The 12444-nt window shown below is 31.8% G+C and overlaps 2 protein-coding genes across 2 annotated transcripts in view; both read left to right on the top strand.

Annotated features, from left to right (window-relative positions):
* The first annotated feature begins 2741 nt into the window (after positions 1-2741).
* Positions 2742-5813, top strand: LOC136796269 (histone-lysine N-methyltransferase SETMAR-like). Its single transcript, XM_067049481.1, has 2 exons — positions 2742-3675; positions 5800-5813. Exons 1-2 carry the CDS (start codon positions 2742-2744, stop codon positions 5811-5813), a joined length of 948 nt encoding a protein of 315 aa, XP_066905582.1.
* Positions 5814-5876: 63 nt separating this feature from the next.
* LOC136796265 (microtubule-associated protein 1B-like) overlaps positions 5877-12444 on the top strand; it is a 53345-nt gene continuing 46777 nt past the window's right edge. The window contains exon 1 of the mRNA XM_067049441.1: positions 5877-5928. The gene's annotated coding sequence lies outside the window, so the exon portion shown is untranslated. The remainder of the gene's footprint in view (positions 5929-12444) is intronic.

Below are 12444 nucleotides of genomic sequence, written 5' to 3'. Positions count from 1 at the left end.
AAGAAAACATGTCTTCCTGGATAGCGCAGATAATCATGGGATTGGACACTGGTGATCTTTAGGAACTTCATTATGGTTTCCCCCCACGTCCAATAGATTATAATCACTTTGGTTGTGGAACGTACCATACATCCTGTACATCGTGTATTGTGTAACGTTCGCATCTCGAGAAAATGAAAGTTACTCCGATGTTGGGAACATCAAATATTATACACGTATTGTTGGCGAAGCGTCGGTTCATATTTGGCATATTAGATTATCTCCCAAAAAAGGAGAGTTTTCCATAAAAAAAAGAAAAAGAAAAAAGTCTGATAAATATTTTTTCAAACTTTTAAAATATTTTTAAAAAAGTTATCATTGACCAAACAATTATATTTTTATCTTTGTCACGTTAAATAAAGCTTTCTTTAAGGAAGAACTGATTCATTGCTAGTATCAGTCATATTAGACAAGCTTTTCACATTGAAAAATGTTTTTTTGTTAAATTTCGTAGTTAAAATCTTTATAGAGGGAGTCCTTCAATGAATTATGACTATGTGAAAATTGTATAGAAGGATAATAAGGAAAAATTCCTTTACAGGACCATCGACCTTTCTCAAAACTCCTCATATCGAATATAGAAAGATTTGATATGAAAAATAAGGAAATAACACAAGAAAACTATCGGGCCGCCCCGTAGCTCAGTGGTTAAGACACGGTCTTACCAATTTGGTGTCTATTGGCGGTGCCGGTTCGAATCCGGCCTGGACGATGACTTATTTCATTGAGTGGTGGTCCCTCATAATGAAGAACTTTGATCCTCAACCTTGGTTAGGCAGTATAGGACTCCAATGGGGAGTCTTGGCCGAAAAAAAAATATATATCAAAATTTATAAAATAATGATATAGGCCTTCATATTTTTTTAAAAAGACTTATTGATTGTTTAACATTTGAAGTAAAAATATGGACATATATTTACCAAAAAACCTGTTTTCAAGAAAATTGAAATCATTTAATTTGGTTCCTTCTTCTGGTAAAGGTACATTGTATATACATAAGATAAAAAGTTTGAAGTATTGTGTTTCTGATAGCGTAATTGCTAACTATTGTGTTTTGTGAAGTATGTTTTGAAATTTAAATTAGAAGAATTCCATTACAAGGAAAGACAATTCTTACAAATCATTAGAAGAAATATTTAGGAAGATTTTCTAAAGATGACGAAAGAGAAGGCCGATGGTGTGAAAGGATTACTAATAGAAATTAATTGAACAACAACTGAAACAATTGATTTCATTTCTTATCCCTAACGCGTAAGAATATAATGGAATGTAATAGGACAGGATACATTTTCTGAATACTATAAGAAAGTACATTCTTGCACAAGCTGAGCCGTGACCCTGGTTCAAGGACTACGGCTTAACGTGTGATCAATTTCATCAGTTACGGAACACGTTTTCACGGTTTTCCAGCCGCCACGGAGAAACACAGGATCAACTACGAGTACTGATTAAGGTACCCGTTTACAGAAGTATCCTTACAGTATTTCTATGGACTAATATCGAGTCAAAAATAAATTTTATTGGGGTTATTTGCTCTGAAAGACAGGTATAATCAAATAAAATGATGGTTATTAAATAAAACAAGAAGACTAAAAAAAAAAAATAATAATACTTATATCATCATTGCATGCACCCACGTCCATAAAAGGTTATAAAACCCATTTCATCTCTCAAATAATTTAAAAACTCGAAAAGTTGGAATATTTTAGATCTGAAATCGTGGTAGAACATACTACTCTAAGAGGTACTATAATTTTAAATATATAAGAAACCACTGAAATAAAAGGAATGAAATAGGATTTTATAGACGTAATGTTGTGTATGAATAATAATAATGCAAACTGCTAAAACACTTGAAGGGATTCTTTACTTTGTAAGGAAGTACTGTTTTTAGAACAACGATCACGCTTAACCACCAATGTTTTCCCAACTACGGCTCAATATGGCTTCAGAACCTACAGGGCTGACTCATGGGCACAGTAACAAAATAAATACTTGTCTGCCACAGCCCGATACGAAACCAAGTCCTTCAAGTGCTTACCCCTGTGCCACTCCCTTCATCCGTTGTATTGAGTTGAAACGGGACAGAAAATCATTCTAGTCAAATGGCACATTAAATTATTAGTTAGGAGCGAAGGAAGAAAAAGAAAATATGTTTTAACAACTATTTCAGGACTTGTCGACTGCATTAAAAAAATGAATTTTCCCAATTTTTTTAGATTTAACTTTTCAATTATTTGAATTTTACTAAAATGATTATCGATTATATATTTTTTTAATACAAAAACATACACATTCAATTCATGAAATCCAAATTTCTCAATTTCAAGGTATTATTATTTGTTTTAAATTTTAGTAACTATTTGGGCAAAATGTTTTGCTATAATTTTTAAACCGTGAAGAAAGTTTTCAAATTCAAAAACTTTTGGATTTTTAAATTACTAGAGAGGGGAGGGAAGTTACACCCTATCTACCGCTTCCTTTACGAAGTCCATCATTTGGCGTTAATATATTAATGTATGAATTTATATACCAGGGCATTCAAAAAGTCCTGTCGTTTTTCGTTTGTTCGTTGTTTATTTTGATTCTAGAGTGTTTGCTAATTAATTCCGTTCAATACAACTTTTATCCATGTAAACACAAATGTTTATACTTTATGAATAGGAGGCTAAGGAGGATTAATTTAATGCAGTCTAGTTAAAATGATTCCAGTTGAAACTCAAATTCGGTCGATTTTGCTCTATGAGTTTAAACTTGGCTCAAAAGCTGCCGAAACTGCTAGAAAAATATGCTCCGTGTTTGGGGAAGATGTGCTGTCTGAGCGGAAGGCACAATTTTGGTTTTCAAAATTTCGTGGAGGCGACGAGACACTAGAAGACGAGGCACGCTCAGGTCGACCAACTGTAGTTGATAAGGAGGACGTTCGAAGAGTAGTAGAGTTGGATCCGCGTCAAAGTTGTTCAGAGATAGCCTCTCAACTTAATATCTCAGCCACCACTGCCTGGAATTACCTTAAAGAACTGGGAAAAGTGAAAAAACTGGATAAATGGATTCCTCATAAGCTTTCAGATGCCAATATGCTTGTTCGCTTGACAACTGCATCTTCGTTAACTTCCCGCTTGAAAGTCGAACCCTTTTTGAATCGAATCATCACCTGTGATGAGAAATGGGTGTTGTACAACAACTTCAGACGATCATATCAGTGGTTGTCGGCAGATGAGAAACCTAAACAATTTCCAAAACCAGATCTCCATCCAAAGAAAGTTTTGCTCATTGTTTTCTGGACAGCCAAAGGTATAGTGCATTTTGAGATTCTGAATCAAGGGCAAACCATCACTGCAGAAGTATACTGCAATATACTGGACCATTGCCAATCCAAGCTTAAGACTTTTGATCCCTGCTTAGTCAACAGAAGAAGACCTTTGCTTCTTCAAGACAACGCTCGACCACACACCGCCAAATTGACCAGGGAAAAATTGACAGAAATAGGCTGGGAAGTTTTGCCTCACCCACCATATTCCCCTGACCTGTCACCCACTGATTATCACCTATTCAGAGATCTCGACAACAATCTGAGACAAAAATGTTTTCAAGACCGTGACAACCTAATTCACGAACTGACCACTTATTTTTGCAGTAAAAATCAACAGTTTTTTAAGGAAGGAATTTGGGCTTTACCATCTCGTTGGGAGAAGGTTACCGACTGCAACGGTGGATATTTTGATGAATAAAGGTGATTATTTGAAAATATTTATTTATTTATAATTTCCCCCCAAAAAACGACAGGACTTTTTGAATGACCTGGTATTTTAATTGTTTTACTTTACGGTTAGGTTTCTAAAAAATATAAGGAAGTCAAGAGGCAAAAACTCGTAATAGGTCATGTTATGTTTTCAAACTTTCTGTCGCCCATAAAAGACACCATGTCACATTTCCTTAAACTTTACTAGAGTGTAGTTTGAAAAAATGTTTTCCTCCGAAAAAAAATGTACTAATACATAATAATAAGAAAACTTATTTATTTATTATTACAATTTCACTTTATTTTTACATGTTTACGAATACCTTACAATCAATAAATATTAGATGACATCTAAAATAAATTATATTAAATTCAGGAATCTTCCAAAATAATTATATAGCTACTGTAGGAAAAAAAGACACATTTTTTTTTTCTTTATTTGCCTTTCGGTTGGTATGTTCTGTGAATGGAAGAAATCTGACTAGAGTTTAAACCAAGGTATTGTATTATTTTCGACTAAGGGATATAGGTTGAATTCAAGCAATATATGATTGATTATATGTAGTCGGTGCTTGGTACAATAAGTCACATTAGATTTGAATTTCAGCTTTCATTTAAGGCAATATTAATTAATTTTTTTGTATGCAATAACCTATTTTATCTATCCTATAAGTTATACAGAATACACCTTAAACGCTCAGCGTATAGGGATCTAGTTACTTTGGGGTGAGTTGGAAATTCGGATATAACAGTTGATTTCTTAATTTGAGCATGAAATAAAGTGTACTAATTGTTTTTCTAAACATATGGGAAATGTATATAGGACTCATATATGCTTAGGGAAAAAATATCTAAATGTGTAATAATGCTAAATTGGTAAAATATCAACTTTTACTTTCGAGGTGCAAAGTAATTAATTTCACTTTTTGATTTATCCACACTGGATCCTACTCAAAGAAACGGATCATTCGTGTCAACCCATCAAGTCTAGTCGTGAAGTTTCCACGGATTTCAAGATTCCATTAGAACTGTCTGTCATATGAGTAGCACTCGATTACCTCCTCACTACGTAACTTCAGAAACAGAAATGTATAAATGAAGTACCGGCAATACATAACTGAAAGGAAATGTATTGTCCACTTTGGAAAGTGACTGCTGCTCGCTCTACAATGAGGTCGCTTTGGTCAACTAATATTACCTCAACTCTTCAACCATTTCCGTTTCGAAGAATCTTGGCCACTAATTAGATTTTAAAAATAATTATTTCAAAAAGATAGATAAAACTTTGAATTAAATCCGTTTGTTAATGTTATAGAACATAAAAAACGTTTTTTGCCCCTACCCATCAGCCCTTAACCATTATTTTAAAAGAGAAACGTTGGTATCGTTGTTGAATTAGTTCTATATATTTTCCTAACAAATAATAGAATTTTTTTATTAACTATTTTTCTTTAACAATAACATTCTGCAAAAAAGTAGAAGGAAGTTAAAAAAAAAAAAGTCGATAAGGAAAATAACGGACTACTCAAATTATAGTAATTATGAAGTTAAAACACCACCTGAAAATAACCAACATTAAACAATGTATTTTAATTTATTTAATTCCAACTGATTTTTTTATTTTAAATAATTGTTTTATTGCTATTTTATTTTAGTTGATTGTATAATGTATTCAATTGAACCTTCATTCGTGAACATAATAACTGACAAAATACAAATTTTCATTATGTTAAATTAATGGTAATTACAATGTTTTACCTTGAACTAGTACTCGCTTACAATAACTTAATATCCATATGATTCTCCCAAGAAAACAAAATCCCTTAAAAATGTTTCATTAATTTATGAATTCAGCCTTTAAAAAAGCCAATGGCACTATATAATTTCAGTTCGTAAAAAAATTCACTTGCCATGTCTTATGAACAAAAGCCTTAGTGTACTAGCGCCCTTATATATTCCATTTTATTTTTTTGTAATTGTTATAATTTATTGAATTAATAAATTAAATTCTTTTATAGCATTATTAGAGTAGTAATAACCTTTCACCAATTTTCGTCTAGATAAGTAATATTGTTTTTTTTTTCTTTTCAGATTTATTGATCAATGCCTGAAAATTATCTGTTTGTTCACCTCCACAGAATTAAATGGTGAGTTTGAAAATGTGTTTATTTATATTAAAAATACGAGATGCTTGAATTCCGTAAGAATGTTGTCTATGTTCTGAGTACTTTTTAGTTAATTGGGTTCTGAATTAATTTTGAGCAATTTTCTTATAGGAAAAATATTTCTTTTCCTTTTCTTTTAAATATTATTGAAATCAATATTGCAAAAAAATTTTATTCGTTACTGGCTTCAAACTCTATCAATGATTTTAGTTAACTGCATCAGTTTATTTATTGATTTTTCTTTATCACAGTTAATAGCTAATATGAAAATCTAGTGTATTTTTCTCTTCCTAGGATCTCAATTTCAGTAACTTATGCCTCTAGAATTTTAATTTTCATAAAACCAATTGGGTAAGTCAAGACATTGCATTTCAAAAGCTGCTATTTCCAATTCGGAAAAGATGAAATAATTTTACTTTTCCTATGGAAGGAACTGTAATAACTACCAGAGGTTATTATACTTGTCCAACATCCTAGAAATTTCTTTAGAAAATATATTTTTAATAAATTAATTCTTTATCAGTATAATTATTTACTATACCTTTTCCTTTTTGTGTCATTTTTTTTAAATAAACAACTTCTTCAATAAAACGCAGTATGTGCCACATTTAATAATACTATTATCAAAGAACCGTTATATTGAGAGGTACATGCGGTACACGCGAGCTGCGGTTTCCTGACACCTGGTTTGTCACTTCCACCAGTCCCAAAATGACAACAGGATATTGTGGTTTAATTATTTAGAAATAAGAAGTTTCCTTATGTTTTTTTTCGACCTGAAGTGATCTCTGTGATCATATTTTTTTGTAATAAAAGAATTATTCATAAAATTGATCATGCTAAAATTACTGAAAATATAACATATACTCAATAATGAATGAGTATATCAAGAATAAATTAAAATAGGGATTGGAAGAAAAAAAATGTTTGATAAGAGCATTGTAGAAAATATATGAATTTTCTAGGAAAACGAAGGAACCCTCTTAAGTTAGCAGTTGTTGAGACATAATGCCTATTGGATGCCGTGGGTCATGATGTTCCGCAGTTGGAAGACTATAAGGGCCAGAACTAGTTGGGGCAGCAATCAGCATTGTAATTGGAACCTGTCGTGCCAGAGCTAGAGAAGTGGGTCCTTCCGAGTCGATACCTTTGTTTTACTATAACCCTTTTTGTCTCTTGGATATTGCATTAAAACTGCTGATATCAAGTAGCACTCCGGTAAAGTCACATTTAATGTATAAAAGCTGGAGTAACTTAAATTTGTTTCTACTTAAGCGAATGAACCTACTATGAATTGTTGGAAATATCCATATGTTGTAGCAAATATCTAGCGCGATTTCTCTATTTTTATTATTAAAATTAATTTACGTCCTCACTAACAATGTGGGAGGAAGAAATTCACAAACTTTTTCTGTAATTTACACAAAATCTTTACACTCGTGATTTATGTTTTAGACACCAAGAAACAAATTTGGTTCCGATTCTGACTGTTAACAAACAATTATTAAATATAAACGATTTTCAAAAATTATTATTTTATACTATATCATTTTTGGATGTGAATACAAGTCACAAGTGGAGATCATAACACAAAAAAAGGCTATCCTTCCCGCCGGGCCCGCCCCACTAAGACCCCCAGGGAGTGACGGTCCTATAGCACTTTTAAAATATTTGCTTGAAACGGGAAGAGGAGACTTAAGATAGTTTAATCGAACAATATTTATAAAGCGCCTGAAATTGAAAAACGGCGTGAAATCCTCCACTCTCGCCCTCCATGGTGGCCTTACTTATCTGACTTTTCAAACAGACACTTATAGCGAGTAGGTCGGTCGATGTACGACATGTTACAATCTTATAAGGTGGGGTCATAACATACATACAAAAAGGTCATCCTTCCCGCCCGGGCCCGTCCCACTAAGACCCCTGGGAGCGACGGTCCTGTATCACTTTTGCTATAGTACAAATGTTAGACCAAACTAACCAATCTGGAACTACAGGAAGATGCCATATATTTTGTTTGCTTTTGGAAAATCCATATTTGTCACTTCCTCTCGTACCTAAACTTTCATTTCACCAAAAAATGCTATAAGTTATCAAATAATTTAATATGAAATATATTCTTATGCCAATTCACTTGGAATCACAAACATTTCCTAGAATACCCTAATCCTCCTTACGACTACTATTTTATTGGAGACAAAAGTTCAACACCGTAGCTATTCATTATTTCGTCATTTTTGCTATGAAATACCATAAATACTATTGGTTCTTTTATATCCGTTTGCCATTATCATCCACTCTCTCCCCCTTTTCCTATGTATTTGCCAGTTATAGACAATATTCTTTGTCAATTGGGTTAGACATGAAGTAATTTAGCCTTAAGTTATTGCTTCCTAGTTAGAAAGAAGTATATTTCAATCTTGATGTAACATTTAATTTTACAATAAAATCAAATCTTAAGGTCTTCTGTCGTTGAGTACATTAATTCATCATATTTGTGTCCGAGTGATATAATCGTTCGAAATGTTAACCATATTTTGATGATTTCGAGAGTTGTAGAGGTTGAGAATCTAATTATTCTCATTGTAATTTTTTCAAATTCTTACTTGAATAAATTTATTCAAATTTAATGGTTTCAAATCCCCCTCCTTCTCAGTTTAAAATGCAAGATACACCTAGTTCCATTGCATTGATATATTTTAAGGTTTTTTTTCGACTGCTGAAATATTCACCCACCTTTACCAAACCCAACGATTAGGTTCACATTTTTAATTATATCAAAATTTATGTCTTTTTACTAAAGGATAAGAAATAATGTTCAAGCAGGAACCATCCTTTGTTCATAGCATGATTTATAAGAACTTTTCCAGTTAAGAACATAAGATAGATGTAAACAACCATTGGCTTACCCTGTAAGTGTATTTATAAGGCAAGTCGCAGTGAAACTATCAAAGTAACGAAGAGATCCGCTTGGATCTAGTTGGAAAGAAAACTATTAAGAGCAAAGAAAGCAGCGGCCGAGATTCCTTTGACTACTTGGCGTCCTGCCTATGATCCATGTCCAACTGCTCCTGTCATATCTTCATCAGGAGGAAGCAGGACTTAGATTCAGAACGAGTAAGGCACCTGAGATTTGTATATCATTCAGCAGCTACTGGAATAAAGGAGTAACGATAATTTATTGACTTATAGACTGCAGAGAGAGAATATAATTTTTTTTTTTATTTGACTCCAAGGCTGTCAACCAAGATTTATATCACGTAGGAAATAAATCACTCACTCACGTGGTATTCGAACCCATAATGTTTTAGCCAAACTTCTCTAGTGATCAATCTCAAGCGTGCTCGGTTATTACCTCCTCAGCAATAATTTTTGAAAAACTGATGTTTGTACAAAATCACTATTCTAAATGCTTTTAGATTATTATTACACCATGGGTGATTTTTAACAAAAATTCTAAATAAAGAAAAAAAGAATGTCTTAAATTAACTCTGCGCTAAAACCAATATTTAAAAAAATAAAAATGAACCTAGCATCAACCAATCAAATTTTAAAAACTTTCAAAAAATCACTCAAAATTGGATTACTGTCCAATTGTTACTTTGACGATCTCATTTCACAAAAATAACGATAAATAATCATAATGAAAATTAAATGTTTTTTTTCTGAACAATATGATAGTACCTATATGAAGCCACAATGGTTTTTCAAAATCTACTGGTATTTTATTTTTCATTTCGAGCCAGCTTGTCACAGAAAATTTTAAAATTCAGTTCTTGTTTTTATTGTTCCATGGTAATGATATGTTATCCTGGTCTGTACATATTATGAAATATCCTACAGCTTTTTCTTAGATGATATTAAAACTAATTATAATTTTTTATTATTTAACTAAATCCTAGCAAAAACAAAATCCAAAATATATGAAAATGAATTTATAACGTATTTTGATGTAAAAGCTCAATTGCAACATAGTTCTCATATCTAGTGGAATATCAGTACAAAAGTACATTATAATTAATTCATCGTTTCTATCAGTTGAAATGATTAGTGGGGCAGTATTATTGAAACCCCCATAATTAACAACGTTTTTCTAGGAAAACATTTTATTATAGTGGGAATTGATTCATTTAATTATGGATATTTATGGAACAATTTGTCGATTCTTCTCTTGTTTCAGATGAAACAAAAAAAAAGTAATATTCTAGTGTTGTATACTGCTAATGTTTATAATTATTATTGTATACTTGTATAGGCTTATTTATCGTTTTGAACAATTTTGAACAACCTATCTTCATTCAAATAAACAATTTTTCCTCCTATAATAAACTATCAAATCTATTTTTATCGCTTTATTGACGTCAAAGGACACCTCTTATATTCTTTTTCGAAAATATCAAAACTTGATATCATTTTTTTTTTTTTTTTTTTATGTTAGAGACGAAATCATCCACGAAGTCGAAGAGGGAGAGACTATCACTTCACTTTATCCCCTGTGTTCACCTCTTGACTTGAACAAAACCAATGCTCTGACAAAGCTTCTAATGTTCCGTCGAAAGAAACTTAACAGAGACAAGCCCTGATTTTGTTCCGATTTAGTTCAGCATAAAAAGTATGTAACTATGTACCCATTTGACTGTCTTTTAAATATCATAACATAAAAAAAATTATATATAACAATTGAACACTAGACTTTACCAAATCTACTTAGAGGGAATAAAATAAAATTCATACTTAAAATTATTAATACTCTACTGATGATTTTGAAATTTCATTTTTATTGTCTTACTATTTTTAACTAATTTATGATTTTATCGTAAATCATACTATACCGATTTATCCTCATACCTTTTTTTAATTATACAGGTATCTGGTTCGCAAGCGTATAAGAATATTACCCACAAGAAGAAAGTTTCACAAGAAAATAAAAAAAACTTCACATGAATACTGACAAAAAATCATGGATTTCGAAGAGCGAAATTTAATTTCGCTTTTTCTCTTACTTGCTCAGCTACCTAATTAGGATTTTAACAACCCGACGTCATTCAAATGAACAATTTTGTCTTCGACTGTTTAATTCAATGAGTTTACTCCAGGTATTTGCAATTATTTCTGGGCGGATCCTCCCTAAATTTTTTCTGATTGTCAGGATTTCGAATCCAGAAAATGTAATAGCGAAATTTTTTGGAGTCGGAATTATATCTGTAAATCCCTAGGTCAGATCATTTTCAATCAAATCAGAAATTCAGATCATTTTGCAGGATGTAAAGCTACTTATATTCTTGCCTATTGTAATTTTTTTGAATTTCTTATAGCTATTAACAATTATGAAACTAGCGTAAATACAATTAAATCAATAGATTAAAACAAATGTTGAACTATCATATATTTTATTTATGCCGACCATTTTATTATAAAAAGCCTTCCCTCCCAACCTTTCTATTTAAAAAAAAATTAACCTCAAAGTGCACTTTCAGAACAGAGTAAGTTGAAAAGTTGATGTTTGCAATACACACATTTTCCCAAGGTTATAAAAAAAAATTATAGAATGTATGTTTTCCATTTCATTCCATAGCTGACTTTTTTCCGTATGTCTGAGAATTGCATACAGGGTACTTACTACCTGTCTCATCGAACAATTTTATTTCCCTAACCTATTTTCATTTATCTACCCCGAGCAGTAGAAAGCGCCTGCAAGGAGGTTGGCAAGAAATAAGGAAAATTCGATACAATAAAAGTGGGTCGCGGGGTTTCCTTTTCGGAAAAGAAGAAAATATTTGTCCCAGTGGAGATTTAACGGTAAAGTTTAACGGCTTCGAGCAGTAAATGGTGAGAAGTGAGTTTAATTGTTTTGAAGAAGCCAGTTAGAGCGTGCGAAAGGCCCATAGTAATGGGCAGGTGCTCAGCCTTCTCATCGAGTTAACCACTCTATCTCCTTTACCACTTTATCTCCTCTCTATATACCCACTTTATCCTCTGATTTATCTCTCTGTTCTATAGAGAGGAACAGAGAGATAAATCAGCTGGATATTTCTATGAAAGAGAAAAGTCCTAGAGAACATTTGCTATGAGATTATTGTATAGCCCACTGTATATTGGCCATTCTGAGTATCTCAAATAAATTCTTCACAACCAATAATACGTTTGAGAACTAATATAGATCCTTTATACCTGGAGTGAAAAAAAAATCAAACATCAATCTTTAAAGGAAATATACTAGTTATAAGATTAATCACTAATCATCAATACTAAAAAAAAAGTTAAAATAGAAAGAAAATGTCCGTGTAGTCCATGTAGTGATGTAGTTGATATAACAATTTAAGGCGTAAAAAAGATCATAAAAGCCCGTTTGCACGGTGAAAATTGCTAATTCTACCTTTTTTTCTCTCTTTCTTCCTTCTCTATCCTTTCCTCTTTCTTTATTTATTTTTTTCATATTTTATCTTTCAACCCAATGTGACTTAAAAAAAATAATTAATACAAATTTATTCCATTCGT

The sequence above is a fragment of the Halyomorpha halys genome, unplaced genomic scaffold (genome assembly GCF_000696795.3).
Source record: "Halyomorpha halys isolate HHAL.00 unplaced genomic scaffold, Hhal_1.1 Scaffold106.1, whole genome shotgun sequence".
In the NCBI taxonomy this organism is placed as follows: domain Eukaryota; kingdom Metazoa; phylum Arthropoda; class Insecta; order Hemiptera; family Pentatomidae; genus Halyomorpha; species Halyomorpha halys.
Note: the sequence above shows the minus strand (reverse complement) of the source record. Positions and strands in the feature narration are given on the sequence as shown.

Bases quoted from the DNA above. Each gene is read 5' to 3' on its own strand.
- LOC136796269 (XM_067049481.1), top strand. From the start codon at position 2,742: ATGATTCCAGTTGAAACTCAAATTCGGTCGATTTTGCTCTATGAGTTT.